Here is a 19,619-nt window from a genome sequence, read left to right as displayed (position 1 = left end):
TATCACTGTTGCAAGTGAGTATTCTCAACACTGCATGCATCCTTGAAAATTGTATCTCCGGATTTCTCCTTTCAGTTAAAATATCCGACAGATCAGCCACTTCGCATATCACTGGGTTCTAGACAACCGCGAGCACTCATCGGCTTTGGCCCAGTTTACAGCATACCCGCGGAACTACGTCGGAACATCAACAACCACTGTTCAAATCCTGAATACACAATAAATTACAAAAAAAAACTGAAAGTAAACAATCACTCACTGAATGGTAGACCAATTTGACAGAACACGCCGAGAGACCGCAGGGGTGTACACATTTTTTGAGGTCGGTAAAACAGATTTCATGAAATATTTCCTCTTTATTTTTATGATTCACTGTATCGTCAATTTTATCATAAACTGATTATTTCATGTATGATTTCTCAAAATTTTTGTTCGAGAAAAAGTGCATTTTTGAATGGTAACGATACTTAACAACCCATTCGGCCTATCATTGGAACTTCGAATATGATTACTGTAATCTTTGATATGATTCTTGGTATCATCGATTTATAATCCAGTTTATGATAGCATGAATCATCTGAAAATGATATCCTGTATAATAGTCATATAATACCGTTTTATTCGGATGATTTTCACGGGTTTGGACGCTACCTCCTGTGAAAATTTCATTCATAAAAACGGCTCGTAAAATGGACTATTAGGGTTCTTTCAAATATTACGTAACGCTAAGGGGGAGGGAGGGGTCTATCGCTGTGCTACGCTTCGTACAAAATTTCGAAATAACCCATACAAAAATTGTTACGTGAGGGAGGGGGGGAGTGTCGACAAAAGTCAAATTTTGCGTTACGTAATATTTGAATGAACCCTTACATCCACCGTCCCTCCCCAATCTGTTAAGCCTGGAACACATAGCGTCCGTTCCGTCGAGGTTTGCGTTTTTTTTACAGTTTTCCCATGGGAAATGTGTCAAACTGCTGTCACGCACACGCAAACGTATGCATTGTGTGGGGCACTTTACGCAATTTTCCTACACGCAGAAAAATGACACTTCAGGCCAAACATTTCAATAGGTCCTATCTGCATTTGAGAGGCTCTCTTTGTTCACTTTCTCTTTCAATTATTGCAATGTAATGGTACACTTTTCAACTACTTTTGCAGTACAAATCAAAAGACGATTGTTTTGACCATCGTTCAATGCAAGGAGACAATCATAATACAAATAAACAGCTGAGATATTACCGAAAAAGAGGGAAATCAAAGAGAGCCTTTTTTTGCAGATAGGACCTTTAGACATGTTTGGCCTGACTTCGTTTATGTGGTGAAAGGTGTGAAGGCAAAAACGGACGATTTTTGGAAGTGTTCGAGTTGTTATTATTGTTTTAATCGCCGCGATTTGATGTGCTGGTAGTTCATCGATTGGTTTTTCGGCGAAAATCAATCGATGAACTATCAACACACGGAAGTGTTCGAGGCACGAACGTTCCGAACCGTACCCGCACAATATTTCAACCAAAAAATCTTTGGAAAACTCAATACACATTCTGTAATATTTAACACAAAGAGAGGATCGATGAAGAGAAATCGACAATGTTAGTTAGGCCCTGCATGGAAGAACCGATGAGAAAAGAAACTTATTTATTGAGTTGAAATTTTCTGTGTGTGTTAAAAAGAAGGTATGCTTGTATGCCAAGTTCCATTATCCGACGTAAACTTTCAAGTCGTTTGTTTTGTTCCGCTGTTTCGCATTCCACGTCAAAATCCAACATCTGTCACGGATTGCATCGCATCATAATCACAGTGCGGCAGTCAGCGGCAAAGTATAAACAATCCATCCTTCCACCGTCGTCGTCGGTCTTTTCAGAACGAAAATTTTCTCCTAGCCCCAGCGACGTAGGACATCCGGAGGAAGTTAGGAAAAATCAATAGTTACGTTACGTGAAAGTGCGATGTTTAGTGATTGATGGGCGACGTATAAAAGGAATATTTCGCAATGTTTTGCATGTGCAGTTTGTAAGTTATATTTAGAAATAATTTTCTTCCAGATATGGAAAACAATGGGATTGATTGTTTTCGAATTGCAGGATCTACGTGGCGTTGTTCATCGGTTCGTTCTTGCTGATTGGGCTGCTGACGGTGTTCCTGTTGCTTCGTCAGTTGATTAAAAGTCAGAAGAACAAGCGCCGGTCCAATAACGATAATGACAAGTATGTGGCCCTGTTTCATCCGTACTGCAATGCCGGGGGCGGCGGAGAACGAGTGTTGTGGTGCGCCGTGAAAGCCCTGCAGAATAAGTACGATGGGATCAAGCTGTTTGTTTACACTGGGGACTTGGAGGCAACGCCAAAGGAGATTTTGGACAAAGCAGAGAGGACTTTCAATATCAACTTGGACCGGAAGAGAGTCCAGTTTGTGTACTTGAAGAAGCGCAACTGGGTTGAAGCAAATCGATACCCGTACTTTACCTTGTTGGGTCAAAGTCTGGGATCGATGGTTCTGGCAATGGAAGCACTGTTGAATTTGCAACCGGACATCTTCATTGATACGATGGGGTACGCTTTCACGTATCCGATATTCTCGTACATCGGGGGATGCAAAATCGGTTGCTACACGCATTATCCAACGATCAGCACCGACATGCTGAGAAGGGTGCAAAACCACGTCAACACTTTCAACAACCGAGGGTACGTGGCCAAGAATCCGTTTGCGACGTGGATCAAAATTGTCTACTACAGGATTTTCTCAAAAATCTACGGAATGGTTGGACGGTGTGCCGATACGGTCATGGTAAATTCTAGTTGGACAGAGAACCACATTATTTCCCTTTGGGACGTACCGTACAAGACCCATCGGGTATACCCTCCGTGTGAGGTCTCCCATCTGAAGAAACTCCAATCGTTGGCCAGTGCCCACGACAAAATCATCATCCTATCAGTCGGACAGTTCCGTCCGGAAAAAGATCATCCCTTGCAACTGCAGGCCATGTATGAGTTGAGAACACTGCTCAATAAGGACGAAGCGTTGTGGAATCGGCTGCGTTTGGTCATCGTCGGATCGTGTCGTGGCGAAGAGGACCGAGAACGGGTGAAGAATATGCAGGACTTTGCCAAGCACCTGTCGCTGGAGAACTCGGTGGAATTCAGGGTGAACGTTTCGTATCAGGAGTTGATTCAGTGCTACCAGGTGGCTACTATTGGACTGCATGCCATGTGGAATGAACACTTTGGAATTAGTGTGGTCGATTGTATGGCAGCAGGGTTGATCATGGTGGCGAACAGGTGAGTGAAACCAATGAAAAGATAACTCAAAATTCCAAGCAAGTTATCCCAGAAATATTTTTATTGATTATTGATTTTTGTTTAGACTTAGACACTATTATTTGGCCTAAATCTTCTCTAATTAATGATCAGTCTTTTATGGGAAATATCTTTGGCGGCCGTCGGTATCGTATGCTGTTAACCCTCTACTTCCCATAGTTGCTCTATAGCACCATCGATTTTCGACGAACTCGAGACAAACGAAATCAGATGAATATGATGCAATAGTTTTTAGAATGTGATTGTAATCCATGTTGTAATCTCATTAGGTAAATCCAACTCCCAACTACTTGTTTCAATAGTGGAACTATTGATAAACAATCAAAATACTATTGATTTACAACTATTTTTTGTTTTTCGATGATTTCCAAAAATTTGGCCAATTTGCATTAACTTTTGTTCAAGCACTTTCTTGGGAAACGATTTCTTGGCATAGAAAAAGTCGTACAAAGTCGTGGAAAGGAAAGGGTTAATTACGGAAAATTTTTGGCGCATTTTTACCATCACCAGGTAGTGATCAGAGTCGTTAGTCCCATGATAGGTCCTGACTTCGATAATGTCGGAGAAGTGCCGTCCGTCAATCAGAACGTGGTCGATTTGGAATTCTGACTACTGTGGTGATCTCCAGGTGTATAGGGAAGCCTGTGTTGGAGAAAGATGCTAGGTATGGCCATGTTTTTCGAGGCGCCGAAATCGATGAGTCGTAGCCGTAGGTGCTGAAGCTAAAGCACTGGTCCTTGATTCTTATGGCCGGAAGGGACGGTGGTTGAATCGTCTGCCATTACTCTGTTAGTAAGATGCAAATCTCAACTTCTACTTCATATTATTGGCTAGAAATTTGATCGTTCATTTGCTCACTTGCGGTGCACAATCGACTAAAGTTTCAGCTACGTCAGTGCAGTGGAAATTGATATTTACATCTTCAAAATCGTGTGGAAAATTGTTAGAAAGAGATGAAAGATAGGAAACATTACACGCCGTCTGTGCGGCCTTAATTTACACATTCTTTCGTTGATCGGGTGCTAACCGATCACGAACCTTTGCATATCGGCCATCACTATAAAAGCTGTTCCCAGTTCGCGTGTGTTTCTGCAGCTCTGGTAGATAGTATGATTATCGGTATGATATTAAGATTCAGTACATTGGCAAGTATGCGGGTACTCCTGATGAAGTTGAGAAATCTGCAGTTCCACGTGCAGAGTTTCCGCTTTTTTATATACTAGTGTTTGATTTAATAAAGTACAAGTTTGTAAAAATTACAATTCCAGCTTAAAATTATTTACATTATTATTCTCTGTTGAAGTATTAGATATGAAATAAACAAATTTAGCAAATAGTTCTTTGATTTTGAGTGTATCGCTGGATGGTATGCCTCTTAATTCAGGGGAAAGAAAGTAGTTATGATTTTTATTTAGAAGAGATGGTTTTAACGTTGCAATAATTGACTTTAGAAAAATCCAAACTGGTTTTGATAAACAACACGAAAAGAGTTTGTGTTCAATTGTTTCAACAACTCCTGTACAATGTTCACAAAGAGGGGAGTTGCAACGTCTTTGTTTAAAGGACAATTCGTTATGGCTTATCTTCCCGTGGATCGCCGTGTACCTACGAATGCGAGTCAATACGGTGATCTGCTATGTTCTTGAAGATTAGCTTCCATCGGCAATTTTGATTTACACTCAGTACAGCAGGATCGTTTTCCGCTAATAGTTCAGAGTATATTCTCGATGAGCTGTGGTGTTACAGAGCCTCATTGCTTAATCCATTATTATCTGTACTACACGTTGTAATGTTCCCATATCAGGAACGAAGATGCTGATGTCGTCTGCGTACACGTTCAGCCCATTGCCAGCACATCCAGAGTCCACAATTTTGTCTATCAGAGGTTGCATGAGGGGCCCATATAGCCAAGGCGGTAAACGCACGGGTATTCAGCATGACCATGCTGAGGGTGACGGGTTCGATTCCCGGTTGGTCCAGGATCTTTTCGTAAAGGAAATTTCCTTGACTTCCTTGAGCATAGAGTATCTTCGTGCCTGCCACACGATATACACATGCAAAATGGTCATTGGCAGAGGAAGCTCTCAGTTAATAACTGTGGAAGTGTTCATAGAACACTAAGCTGAGAAGCAGGCTTTGTCCCAGTGAGGACGTTACGCCAAGAAGAGAGGAGAGGAGGTTGCATGTATACAGAGGAACATACTGAGTGAATCTCATTGTCTTACCGAACAGTTGATTTTGAATGCCCTTGACAGTTTACCGTTGATAAGCACTCTTGAGGAAGAGTTGCTCATAACTCTTCGGAGAAGTTCTATGAATTGTTCATTGAACTTCATACGATACATGGTTTGTAGAAGAAAACTTGGCTTCACCCTGTCAAATGCATGATTGAGGTCGAAAGACACTAACAGCGAGGATTTCTTTGAATGCTTGAGAGAGGAGATTGTGTCTAGTATTTTGCTCTAGTAGCTTCGAAGATATTTCGCTTTCCGTTTGAACATTTTTGGAGTTTGGATAGAACAAATTGCAAAAGCGGGGCCATTCTATGTTTCAAAACTCTAGTCAGAACCTTGTAGTCGAAGTTTAGGAGCGTGATTGGACGATAAGCACTGATTGTTTTAGAAGTACCTTTCTTCTTAGCCAGAATGACAATTTCGTTCATCATTCAGGAATCAATATTTGGATCGCGAATCATTTCGTTCAAGACAAACATGACCTCACGACCAATAATGTCCCAATATTTCATGTAGAATTCCTTTCGGAGTCCATCCTCTCCTGGCAATTTCCTAATAGCTGGATTTGTTGCAACGGCGAATTTCGTCGGCTTCAAGTGGATCTATCAGCTTTTTGTTTGCTGCATTATTATTAGGTATGCACGATGACGGGAGGAAGGTGCATGTTGTCGCCTGATGCTGCATGTTTTCTTGAAACTGTTATATTCTATAAAACGATAGCAATAATGGAGTTTCTTCTATTAAGATATCCACAGAGATGGTAATAATACGATCGTTCGTGTGCGCGGTCTAAAACATACTCTTTTATTCTTTTCTTCAGATTACATCAGATCTCTTAAACTTAGAACTCACTTAGGTACTCCATTGAGTACCCAGCCTGAGGGTATCATCAGATTATCCGAAAGCAGGATTTAAACATCTGTCACTACAGAAACAGATCTTGGAAGTATGTGACCACGCATTGCTCTATCAGATTGCTATCGTTGATGGTATTCCCTCCATCATCTATTTCGGATTTTAAGGTCTTGGAACGGTTTTGATTCTTGTCATAAAGGTGAAACAGAGAAGTTGGTTCTCCTGCCAGGTATGTTTCCTTTAGTTGCCGCCAATTGCTAGAAGACTCACGTTATTTCAGAAGCATAATGCTGTTGATCCGGTTGATTCGTGTCAGTTGCGTTGGGTTGTTACCATTCAGGTCATATGTTCATGTAAGTTCGCCATGCAAATGGTTCATAGTAATCTGGAAGTCTCGAAGCTGGAGAGAATTACGCCATCGCAGAAAGGAAGCCACTTTAGGTTTTGTAACATCCAACCACCTTACCGACCAGGAACGAAAATGTGGTCTCTGCCGTACTAGGTAATTCCATCTGTCTCGAAACCGATAGAGTGTATCCTCGTCATCCAAAACATGGGGATTAAGCCTCCAGAGACCCCTCACGATAAGAGGGCCAGTAATGGGTAGAACTATTTGCATTATTACTGCTTTATTATCGGTAAAGCAGGTAACTGAATGACTAATTGTCCTCTGCCAAGCTGCTGAGGATTTCGAGATATAAGAAAACGGTCTAACCTGGAGCAAGACCCAGCACGCATAAAAGTGAAAACCGTGTCATAACGGCGAAGAAACAATGAGTTCATGATCCTTGACGTCATATGACTCCGCGGGGTAGCTTCAGTTGCGTCTTTGGGATTTACCACAGAATCAAAATCACCCACTATAATGATAGGTCCTGTACAGTTGCGGAGGTAGTATGCACATGTTAAATTGAAGAAGTCTTCTCGAGATGTTCTATTTTGAGTTCCTGTCGGTGCATAAATATTGCACAGTGTGACCCCATTGTTCAATGTTATCGTTATCCGTCTACCATCCAAAGATTTCTGACATGACATGTATTCGACAATAGGCTTATAAGCAATTGCGACGCCCCTATAGTCCATTTTACGAGCCGTTTTTATGAATGAATTTTGACAGGATATAGCGTCCAATAACCCGTGAAAAGCAATATCATCATCATCACTTCGTAAAATGGCTCATTCCTATTGTCAATGTTGAACTCTATATTGTAATAAGGTGCCGGCCAGAGTGGGTGCGTCACGCGGCGCGGCGCGGAAATTTGCACGCAAAGGAATAACAATCAATAACACTAGTTTACAGCATTGTTGAACTCGGTAAGCTGATGATCATTTTTGGTGTAGGATCATGCCCTGAGTTCGAAAACGCGAATGAAAAAAAGTTACAGTAGAGCGGAAATTTTTTCGACTTTCCATACAAGGTTGATGATTTGAAATCGATTTTTGTTCTATTTTTAAGCAAAGTCGCTCACTTCAAACATCTCATTCTCCGTAATCAATGCTCCGATTGAAATTTCTACTGTAACTCGCACACATATGATATGTCAAATAAACGTCGAGAAAGAATTTTTATGTTGGTTTTCTCTTATTGAAAAAAAAATACAATTCTTCCAAAATTTTTGGGTATTTTGCTAAAATTTAAGAAGATCGTCCCTAAAACTCGCCAATATCTTGAATTTCATTAATCTGACGCAAAACCTGTATTCAGATGATCGAATGGTATTGTATTCAGCTTTTAATTTATGGAAAAAGATTTAAAATTGGTTGAACAAAACGCAATATATTTGAATTTTAGTAAATTACATATTTTGAAAAGTTGCAAAACTCGATATTGAGCTAAAACTCAAAAACTGTTTAACCTACAAAAATTTTGGTCGTTGACAGAAGTTCACGACTTTCGTTTTATTTTGTAAACTTGTGTAGTAAGGAGCTGTCAAATCGTATGGGAAATTCGCGTCGCGTCGCGTGACGCATCCACTCTGGCCGTGCCCTAACCTGCCAATTGTACGGATGAATTTCTCTTGCAGATAAACTGCGTCAATTTCGTTTATACGTTATTTTTTTAGCGCATCAATCTTAGTTTGATTGTAGATGTTAGAAATATTTATGGTTGCGAAATTGTAGCTCAAATAATCTATTTCTATATTTTAAAAGAGGGGCGAGCTAATAGAGTTAAGAAACTATAGAGGACGAATGTCGCTGCTGTTCCCTTTGTTCTCGTTCGGAAACATGTCGGGTATCTATCTGTCAAACTGCATACTTTTTCGCTTTGACATTTATAGCCCGGCCTATCTTCGCCAGCAAGAGATGTTTCGGTAGCGACGTCAGCGACATTCGTCCTCTATAGTTTATTAACTCTATTGGCGAGCTTTACCGACTTTACCCTAGCAGAGAGTTGAGCCACATGCGCCACCAGTTCGACCTTTGCCATTCCGCGTATTAGGTGGGTGTGTAGCTCTGGCTCTGCCATCGTTCCAAATATTTTATCAATAATATCCATGTCGTTTTCTAAGCCCTGGGCTTGGATTATATCTTCCAGAAAGCTTTGATTTCAGGCATGTGGTCGATGTGCTTTACAGTAATGATTGGAATAGCTGAATGTAATCAATGGCAAACAATTCTGTAAAAATCAGATCTTCAAGTCATCTGATATTGTTTTACTGATCATGATGCTGCATAGTATATCGAACATTTGTCGAAGTCATTTATGTGCCGGGAAAATATAATTCCAAGTTGGTGAGAATATTACAAACTGAGGGAGGGTAATAGGCCCAGTCAGACACCTGAATGGGCAATGTGGGTTAGTGTGTGGGAATGCTATTGAAGGTTTGTAATATTCTCCGAGGCTTTCGAAATCCAACAGGGCGCGTCCCAGGGTTGCGGATAGGGGGAAAAGGGAGATTTTTCGCATGTACTGTAATCAGCCAATGTGATATTATCTCCTATGGTGTTGTAGTGCGAATGAATGATCTCATTCTATGGGAATTCGAACCTTGTAATGTATTGTTTATTAACTCCAATTTTCTAAGCTTGACAAGGTTTTGAAGACAAACATGTGATGAGAGAATTGCCTAATAGGAAAGTCACATCAGCAAAGCTTTTACATATGCAAATGCTATCCATGGGGTCATGTCTAGCATTTAATATGTATGGCAATGACTAGTTCTTACCTAGCAGGGGTACTACAAGACCACGCGGACAATTCGATTAAAGACTTAATTGGGGATAATATATTTTCCAGAACTGAAGGGACATTTTTTTCCGGGACTGGCGAGTCGGAGAGGGTAGAAGTTTCCGTTTGTTATAATTGACAAAATAAACAATCGGGCGCATTTGCTTTCTTTGACTTGTTTGGTATTTTGTGGATTATTGTTTTTTGGTTTTGGAAGGTATGCGATTCACTATTGAGCCTTAAAATTATTTTGCATCTGAATAGCATTGATATTGTCAAGTCTGTACCAACACCCCAATCCCACACCAAAATACCCTTTTCCTATCCTATGGCGTTTATGTGGTCAGCAAAGACTATTCAGCCATTACCCCTCCTTATCATCGGCTTTGGACTGACTTGCGCTCTCATTGCCCCACCAAATGCTGCAAAATGAAAATGAAAATGAAATATAGTAAGGTTTTGTTTGTAACTTTCAATTTATTAACTTGAAAAAATCAGTATCTGTAAATTATCACCGTTTAAAAATTCCTCAATAGTAGACTCATTGAAACCCCACAGTTCCCTACAAATAAACCCCGTAATCCCTTCAAATTCTCATTGATTGTTGCCGGTATGCTTTATCATTGACAAGAATAGTCAATTAGCATTTGATTGTGTACAAAACTGATATTGATCATCCTGCCCCACCTAGGGTGCTCGTTATGCCCCACCCCTAAAACGCAATTCGCGATTTTGTACGTTTTTAAAAACATAAAATTCTACAACATTTATAACTTTATTCGGAATTTCAACGATTAGCTTTTGTCAGTTAAGGTTCAAATGGGGATTGAACGTTAAAATTACACATTGGTTGCATTTAATTTACTGGAATTGGTGGCAAAATGCTTAGGCTGCTCATTATGCCCCGCCTACCTCTATGTTTCACTGCAAAATGCAGTGATGCCCACCGATTAGTTTAACCATCATGAGTGAAGATTTCGATTCTGGATAAAAATCGGTAACTAATTAATAAGGCGTGCGATTTGGAAGCGGTCTTCGGCAAAGTTGTAGCTGATAGAGTAACCTATAAGTACCAAAGGTCAACTAATGCTCTAGGGCACTTGGGAAAATACTACGCTCGATTGAATGAAAAACATCGTTTTCCCATAGTAATTCCCATACAAACTTTGAAGGGCTTGTGCAGTCTCAATTTTCAACCAAATAAGCTCAAATTTTGGGAGAAGGTATAGAATCTGGTTACTAATGCAAACGATTTTTTTTTGAACCACGCTAGCAAGCATTTCTTTGCTAGCATTGATCATTGCTATCATTGATCATAAATACTAAAGGAACCACTAATCGATCACTTGACTGCCATATTTTATCCTCCATTTCCTTTATTTTTTTTTTAGATCTGGCGGCCCCCTAATGGACATTGTGGAAACCTCAGAAGGAAGCCAAAACGGTTACTTGGCAATCGATGCCTACGATTACGCCCGATGCATTGCAACGATTCTGTACAACAGCCGGGACTACAATAACAAGATTCGCGAAGCGGCCCGTGCTTCGGTGGACCGTTTCTCCGAAAAGGAGTTCGAAAATGGATTCCTCCGAGCCATTTCCCCCATACTGGATGACAAAGAATTTCGCTAGATGATTAAAGATCTCGGATTTATTTTGTAAATATTTAAGATTTATAGATTTTAGCGTAAAAGTTGCACGCCGTACGCTTTCCAAGGTGTCTCAAGTATAATCAGTAGATCTTTGTTCGGATATTCTTGAATCAATTGACTTACATTTACCTCTAAGCCAAACTACTGTACAACAACCATCATCCTAGAAAACCAATGTGAGAAAAAAACAAGATCGAATAAACTTCTCCCGAAGCAGTTTAAATCATTTACTGTAATACAATTAGTGTAACGGAAGTTTTTTGCGCTATCCTCATTCAAACTAATTCCTCCTGTGGTCGACATCTCACTGCTCACCTCCGAAATCAATGGTGAGGGTCACAAGTAACTGTCAATATTGAAATAACAGTGGTCTGGAAAGGGAATATTGCTGATGCAGTTCCGAGGAGCACATTAAACCGGATGATGCTTCAACTCTTGTATAAGATCGCTTTCAGCGGTTGCATTCTATTCCAAATTTTGACATTTCGAATCCTGACAATTTAGCGGGGGAGGTGCTACTGCAAAAATATGCCTGTTGTTCATCTTTTATGAGTGTGTAAGTGTGGACTGGCAATGCTAAAGGTCCCTTGGGATTTAATTTCGACCTTCCCTTTATAATACGTCAAGCAGTTCCTTTACAAAACTATTCAAGGAGTTCCTTCGGCAATTCATTGAGGAGTTTCTATTGGAGTTATTTGAGGACTGCCACTGGGATTTCCTTCGAAAGTTCCTCTGAATATCCATGAGCTTCCGAAGAGTTTCCGAAAACTACTTTAGGAGTAAAACTTCAACCTTCTAAAGAAGTTTTTTTGCCGGAATACTTTGAGAAATTTATTCAGGGTATTCCTTTGAAAGATTCTTCAAAACTGTCACCGGGGTTTCTGCAGGAGTTTCCAAAGAAATTTATTCAGGAACTCATCCGATAATTTCTTTACGTGATCCTCAGGGAATCATTTTGGGGATCTCCCCATCAGTTCCTTTAGTTCCTCATCCTCTTCCTTTTTTTCAAAGAAATTCTTACAATTTTTTTTAGTATCTTTCCTAAGAAATCTTGCTAGAATTACTTTAGGAGTTTCTCCGAGAACTTCATTAGAACTCCCAGATAATCCCAGGTAATCCCAGATACAACACTTGGAATAGTCACTGGTAAAACCCTTGGAGGAACCCCAGGTGGAGTTCTTGTAGATATTTGTGATGAAAATTTGTTTTGTGGATCGCCCAGAAATATCTGAGATGGAATTCCTAGAAATATCCCAGGTGAAACGCAGGTGAAAGGCAACTCCGGAGGGAAACAGGTGGACTAAATTTTAGTATTTTAATTATTATTTTTTAACTATTATAAATTTGAACCAAGGGTCTCCAGTTAGCCTAGTGATTAAGGCTATGGATCGCCAATCCGGAGACGGCGGGTTCGATTCCCGTTCCGGTCGAGACAATTTTCTCGACTCGCTGGGCATAGTGTATCATTGTACGTGCCTCACAATATACAAATTCATGCAATGGCAGGCAAAGAAAGCCCTTCAATTAATAACTGTGGAAGTGCTCAAAGAACACTAAGTTGAAGCGAGGCAGGCCAAGTCCCAGTGGGAACGTCGAGCCATAAAGAAGAAGAAGAAGAAATTTGGACGAAAAATATGGAATCCCGTGTAGGTCTTTTCAGGGGGACTCCATATTGTTGGCTCAAATTTACAACAGTTCAAAAAATTTGAAATTCCTCTGGTACTTGTACTCAATATTTGAATAATTTAACGCAAAAAAACGACTCTAGAGTCTAGACCACTGTACGAACGAATGGTAGAGAAAGGTACCCTCAAAAACTTTCCGCTGCATGCAGCAAGCAAGTGCTGAAATGCAATTAAAAGCGAACCAGAAGCTTCACAGGAAGAGGTGGTTATCGATAGTAGTTGTTCGCGAAAGTTCAATGCGCGTCGATTCCAGCAAGGAGCAGGTAAAAGGTAAAGTTACCTACTGGATTCATTTGCTGAGTGAATTCAATCTACCTATCGTTAGTCCTTCCGCTCTGCCCCATTCGGGTGGGGGTTGACCGGTCATCATGACCCGCCAGCCAGCCAGCGGCAACCGTTGTTGGTTGGATGAGAATGATGGGCGATTGACAAAAAGTTTCGATCGTATCGTGTTTTGTCGAATTGAATATTGAATTTAATTGAGCAACTTATTGTTCGAGTTAGGTAGTAAAATTACTAGCTATCGATTTAATTAACGCTGTTTAATAAAAGTTGAAACAGTTGGTGCGATACGATTATGTATGTTACTGTTAATATGTCGGATTCCTGATGATCTCGCTTGGTAGAATTATCTAGGGTAGGGCGGGGCAAGATGGCCTCCCGGGGCAAGATGAGCACCCGTCTGTTTTACTACTTTTATGATGATTTTTTTTCCAAACAACTTTATAATCCGTTAGAATAAAGTTCATCCTGTTTGTAAACCTGATAAAAGGTACCTCATAACGAACGAATTGAAAAATATCGCCAAATTGGTGAATAGCATGGATTTTTAGCATTTTCTTATAAGAAATCATAATTGTTCATTGCTTTTCGGGTCATTTTGTATAAAGTAGAGTATCGCGCCACTTGGGCGGTGGCTTCTATATTCGTCTGTTCCCACTATAACTCAGTCAATTTTGAACCAATTGACTTGAAATGTTGTACGCGGGTAGATACTATACCTATCTCACCATAAAAGTTGTGTCAATTGGTTCAAATTTGACTGAGTTATAGTGGAAAACAGACGAATATAGAAGCCACCGCCCAAGTGGCGCGATTCTTTATTATAAAACCGCCATTTTTTTAATAATCGAAAAAAAACCGATCATTTTAGAACGTGATACCATAGCCATAAGGGGCTGTCCATTTATTACGTAAGGCAATTTTCGCGATTTTTTAACACCCCCACCCCCCCCCCCCCCCTTTGTAAGATTTTTTGTGTGAAACCCAAAATATTTTTATATGACTCGTAAGATTTTTCAAACCCCCCCCTCCCTCCATTAACCCTTACGTAAATAATGGACAGCCCCTAAACAAGATTTACTATTTCAATCACTGTATAGCCAAATTATAATTAAAATATTTTGATTTTAATGAAGTGCTCGTCTTGCTCCGCAGCATGTTTAAACTGACCATAAAATAAATTATCCTTATTGTAAATTTTGAACCCTGCCATGTTTATGGGTGGTAGAAAACATGATATAGAAAAGAACTATTGAGAGGTACTTTGAAAAATTGTGTTAACTTTCAATAAACTCAACGTGATCCTTAGGGTGCCCATCTTGCCTCGCTCTACCCTACCATGCTTCTCCATTCAGCATTTTGTCTGCTACAATAGTCCATTTTACGAGCCGATTTAATGAATGAATTTTGACAGGAGGTAACGTCCAATAACCCGTGAAAACTAATATCATCATCAACATTGTTGTCACTTCGTAAAATGGCTCAGAGCATATCTGATGGAATTGTAGATTTGCATTGCAGAAACGAGGAATTTATCAACTTTAGACCAACACGTAAAAAGGACGGTATAACCATTGCACGCCTCAGCTATAGACAGCCACCACACCTGGGACTCTACAAATTGAACCCATTAACACATGGGCCGGGACCTACGGCTTTACTTCCTATCCGGAGGGATCTCAGAAAATCCCATCGGCGTCGACGGGGACTGAACCCCGACTGACTGCGGTGAGAGGCTACCATGCTTACCACTACACCACCGACGCCGACTACGGACTCACGATTAAGGCAACTTACTCCGCCAAAGCATCACACTGACAACCTCGTCATGCACTGAGAGGAAATTACATTTCAATTTCCCTAGAAAAAGTCAAGTAACGATTCGAAAATTATTTTTTCAGTGAGTTCACATGAATCAAGTGAAACCCACTTGCAAGCAGTGAAACTCGAAAAAAAGCTATTTAAAATTTTGCACGGTATTGTATTGTAAATTGTATTTTGTTTTCAAATGGATTTCACTGCACCCGAATGTATGAAAAAAAGAATCGAGTAGTTCCCAGACAACCGCAGTCATCGTATAAGATGTTGTATGCATATGATGTTAAAGTGGAGGTGATATGCGTACATTTTACATGCGCCTAAACAGAGGCATGCACGCATATGGCCTCCACTTTATCATCTTATGCAACATCTTATACGATGACTGGTTGTCTGGGTTGTCACTGCGAAGCGTGTGAGAAACTGCTCATTGATACAACAAGCTGCGCTGTCTATTGTACGATAGTTTTGTCAGCCTAAGGGAACGTTCAAAAATTACGTCCAATATTTGGGGGAGGGGGGGGGTCTAGAAAAGTGTGACAGTACGTGTATAAGGTATAGGAAAATAGCGTGACAGAGGGGGGAGGGGGGGTCTAGAAATCCCAAAAAATGATGGACGTAATATTTGAATCTTCCCTAACCGTATACGTTGGGCTCCCTGTAGCATGCAGCGCAGCGCGTTCATTCTATTATTTTCTATCTATTTTGTGTCATCAATAGACGAGTGCACCGATGAACATTGAGTTCACTGAGCCTGAAATTTTTTAACAGCACAGCGGGGTCGACTCTCAACAACTTCTACTCAGAGATGCATCACCAAAATGCGCTGATAACATTTTCTTTTGATTTCTTACATGAATTTTCATTTAAAGTAATGCATATGCATATAGTTAATGAACAAGCCCATATTTTTGTAACTTCATCGCGAAAACTAGATACAATAAATTAAACAAATTTATAGCTGGGTAGAAGTTGTTGAGAGTCGACCCCGCTGTGGTGTCAAAATTCGCTGCCCGAGTGAACTTTCAGCGGGCGATGCACTCGTCTATCGTACTATCAGTCATCTATAAAAGGTGACTGAGCAAACTGTATCATGTTAGTGTGTTTTCGTCGGTGGTGCGAATAAAATGTAGTCTGTTGTAAATAGTTCTCAAACATTATATGTTAAGTGTTGGTGTAAAATGCAGAGTTATTGGACTTTTCTATAAGAAGACTTGTGCTAAGGAGCATAGAGCCCGGCCGGAACGGGTCCGTAGCAAGCCTCCCCCCCCCCCTCACACTCCATTGGAATTACATACTGGTCCTTACGAGGGCAACCACACTCCCAGTTGATGTTGGGGCTTGGACGAAGGGAGCTTCCGACATTATTTTGGTCCTTCGAGCCAGATCGCTCCGGGAGGACATCAGGAGGTCACGGTTGTGGATTTTGCCATTGTAGCTACATTGGACTTCCAAGATCGCTATTGAACTCGCATAAAGGATGAAACACCATCGCACTGCACTGAGAGGAAAAAACATTTTAATTTCACTATAAAAAGTCAAGTAACCTTTCGAAAATGAATTTTTCAGTGAGTTTACATGACTTGAGTGAAACCCGTTTGAAAACTTAGTAAAACTCCAAAGAAAAGCAATTGAAATTTTTCCATTGTATTGCATCGTAAAATGAATGTGGTTTTGTAGTGGATTTTACTGCAGTCGAATGTATGAAAAAAAGAAGCGTGAAATTGTCACCCATCACTAACGAACCATGTATGAGTGTGATGATCACAACTTGTTCTAATATCTCTCAAGACTCTTTTTCCTCAAGGGAATTATTTGGTGAACTCCGGTGTTACGGAGAACTACCAAATTTTTGGAATGTCTATTAGACCTAAGTTAATAAAATAATTTCCAAAATCCAATGCATTCATACTGAAAATTCATTTAAATTTCATATAATCCGGTATTGAAAAATTTCTCTTAAATTTTATTGGAATTTTCCAGTGGAAATTTTTTACTAACAAATAATTTAAGTTTCAAAAGTTTAGTTAGATGGAAAAAATCTACTTAAGATTTTCAATGGATTTTAAGTGAATTTTTCGCTCAGTGTGGATATACTGCACTCAGGCAAATAAACCTAAGATTATCATAAGGCAGCATCCATTTATTACGTAACGCTAAAATCGACATTTTTCGACCCCCCTCCCCCCTCCGTAACGCTTGTATGAAACCCCGATTTTTTTTTTGTATGGACCGTAACGCTCGACGATACTCCCCCCTCCCCCTAGAGCGTTACGTAATTTGTGGATGGTGCCTAAGGTCTAACTTATGAATTGGCCTTTAAACAATTCATAACGGCTAGAACGATTTTCATAAGGTCGGTCTATGACGCAGAATCGACTCACAGTTTGGCTTTTATACACATTTACCAACACGATATTCTCAAGCGTCGATAGCCGTGCGGGTTGGACACGAGCTCAGTGATCTCGACGTTAATGGATCGATTCCAATCTGCATCATTTTGTGATTTTTCTGCTCTTTTCATAAGTTTATCTTATGTAATTAGGTCATAATAAGCAACGGGCTTGGTGGTCTAGTGGCTACCGCTTCTGATTCGTATGTAGAAGGTCATGGGTTCAATCCCTGGCCCATCCTTTTCATCCTATTTTGTATCTTTCTATCCACTTTTCTCTCGCTCTCTCTTCTCTACATATACAACTCATGTATATTCATATGTTCATAGCCATCGCTAGAACCAGAAACGAATTGAAATAAAGTCGTTTCCCCCCCTTCCAACTTCTACTCACAGCACAGTGTATATATAACGCCTATAAGTTATGCAACCAAAGCGTGCTGTGCCGCTTGACCTTATTCACCTTATTCACCTTATTCACCACACAATCTATCACGAACACTATAAATAACCCCTATCCATGGATCGCATCACCGACCCAACGGTGACTCCCAGATCTCCCATCCTTTCCGTCTAACAAATACCCCAGTCCGTGCGGGTTGTGGGGACGCAGAGTGCTCTCGGTCTCTAGTAGCAACAACCAGTACACTTTAACATTAACATTAACATAATGGCACAAATTTCCCAAATGGAGGAGAACGTGCCTCTAGAGCCGACCTACTGATACACTTTAACATTCCTTTCCCTTCCCAGCTGACTATAAGGACTTGGCCGGCGCCGTTATTGATCAAATATGCATGAGCTGCTAGAATTGCACTTTGAGAATAAGTGGAATGTCCCAGCCCCCTTATTCAGTTGGATCTCAGTGCAATTGGTACCAGTTCAGATCAATCACGGAGGAGCAACCATTGACATGTATAGTCAGAATTGATCGTTTGATCGATCGTGTAATTAGGTCATAATAAGCATGCTCAATTTTCATAAGGTATTCTTATGACATCCATACTTTACAGTTATGGCTAAATTTCATAAGGTATTTTGATGAATTTCGGTAGTTTACTTCGCTGAGCGTGGAGTGTTACTCAACTGGATGGCAGACATGGCTACCGCCGGTAAATATAGGTAAATATGAGCAAGACATCTCTAATTCTTCAAACCAAACCAGACCATCGCAACACGTAAAACACTAAATTGCTATTTACACATTTTACTAACGACTCCTATCTACATACAGTTAACACTGAACACATAAAACATTTATTGAACTGTCCTACTGGACTCCGTCGTGGCGCCTTGCCTACTGACGAGAGTTGCGATACTCTGCCTAAAATAGCCTTTTCTGTTTCATTACACATACACTGAACGGCGGCTTGCGGTGAAAATTACTATTCTGAGGGTCAATTTAAATGCACAACGCCACTAAATTTGTGCAGACTGAGTTTCGTTTTAATTCAATAGAATTATGTTTTCAATTTTACCATGGACTCGATTTTCAATTAAAAAAAGTTTCTGTTGGCAACCGGATTCGAACCAAGAACCTTGACATCACCAGGCTCGCACGCTACCACTCAGCTATCGAACCGGTTGATGTGAGAAGAAACAAAACGCACACAAGAAGCGTTGGTGGATCGATGATCATGTTTTGCCATGGTAAATTTAAAAACATTTTTATGCTTGTCATTACTGCAAGGCTCCTCTCAGTGTGTATAGAGAGAGAACGAATTAGTTCTGCTCAGTTGGGATGGTGGGGTAATACAAATCGATATATTTTAAAGAGCGAATCCTAAGATATTTATGCCTCACTCCCCAACATCCTCACCCACCCTGAAATTCCACAAATTTCTGAATAAGCCTATTGTCGTAGCAAAATGCTTTTAAAATTCCTCCTTGATTCGGCATGTGCCGAATTCGCTTGGAATGACAATTTGCCCGTGTGGGTGGATACTGCTTCGTTTGGGCCTCTTGAGTAGTTTGATTGGCTGCTATCCGTATAGGTAATCGTAGTTTAAAGTAGTCTTGCCGTCCGTATCGAAGTTTTTTTTCCTCCCTGTTGGGGAAATTAAGCCACTGCGTATCGAGGTTAAGTCGTATTGGGTTTGTTCACATCCTTCGCCGTGGTCGTTGTTGAACACCGAAGCAGGAAGTAGCCCGTAGTCGTGTACCTGAAGAAAGAAAGAGTGGTGTAGTATACCAAAACACCTTGGCTTCGGCCAGGCAT

General features: G+C 40.4%; 1 protein-coding gene across 1 annotated transcript; it reads left to right on the top strand.

Annotated features, from left to right (window-relative positions):
• The first annotated feature begins 1,784 nt into the window (after positions 1-1,784).
• Positions 1,785-11,465, top strand: LOC109407648 (GDP-Man:Man(3)GlcNAc(2)-PP-Dol alpha-1,2-mannosyltransferase). The gene is made up of 3 exons (XM_019680801.4): positions 1,785-2,010; positions 2,082-3,275; positions 10,964-11,465. Exons 1-3 carry the CDS (start codon positions 1,991-1,993, stop codon positions 11,202-11,204), a joined length of 1,455 nt encoding a protein of 484 aa, XP_019536346.1. The 5' UTR covers positions 1,785-1,990; the 3' UTR covers positions 11,205-11,465.
• The last annotated feature ends 8,154 nt before the right edge of the window (positions 11,466-19,619 follow it).

Source organism: Aedes albopictus, chromosome 3 (genome assembly GCF_035046485.1).
Source record: "Aedes albopictus strain Foshan chromosome 3, AalbF5, whole genome shotgun sequence".
Classification (NCBI taxonomy): domain Eukaryota; kingdom Metazoa; phylum Arthropoda; class Insecta; order Diptera; family Culicidae; genus Aedes; species Aedes albopictus.
The sequence above is the reverse complement of the archived record's forward strand: the minus strand, read 5'-3'. Positions and strand labels throughout refer to the sequence as shown.

Bases quoted from the DNA above. Each gene is read 5' to 3' on its own strand.
- LOC109407648 (XM_019680801.4), top strand. From the start codon at position 1,991: ATGTTTTGCATGTGCAGTTT. The intron at 2,011-2,081 runs GTAAGTTATATT...TTCGAATTGCAG, and splicing joins ATGTTTTGCATGTGCAGTTT to GATCTACGTGGCGTTGTTCA. The intron at 3,276-10,963 runs GTGAGTGAAACC...TTTTTTTTTTAG, and splicing joins TTGATCATGGTGGCGAACAG to ATCTGGCGGCCCCCTAATGG.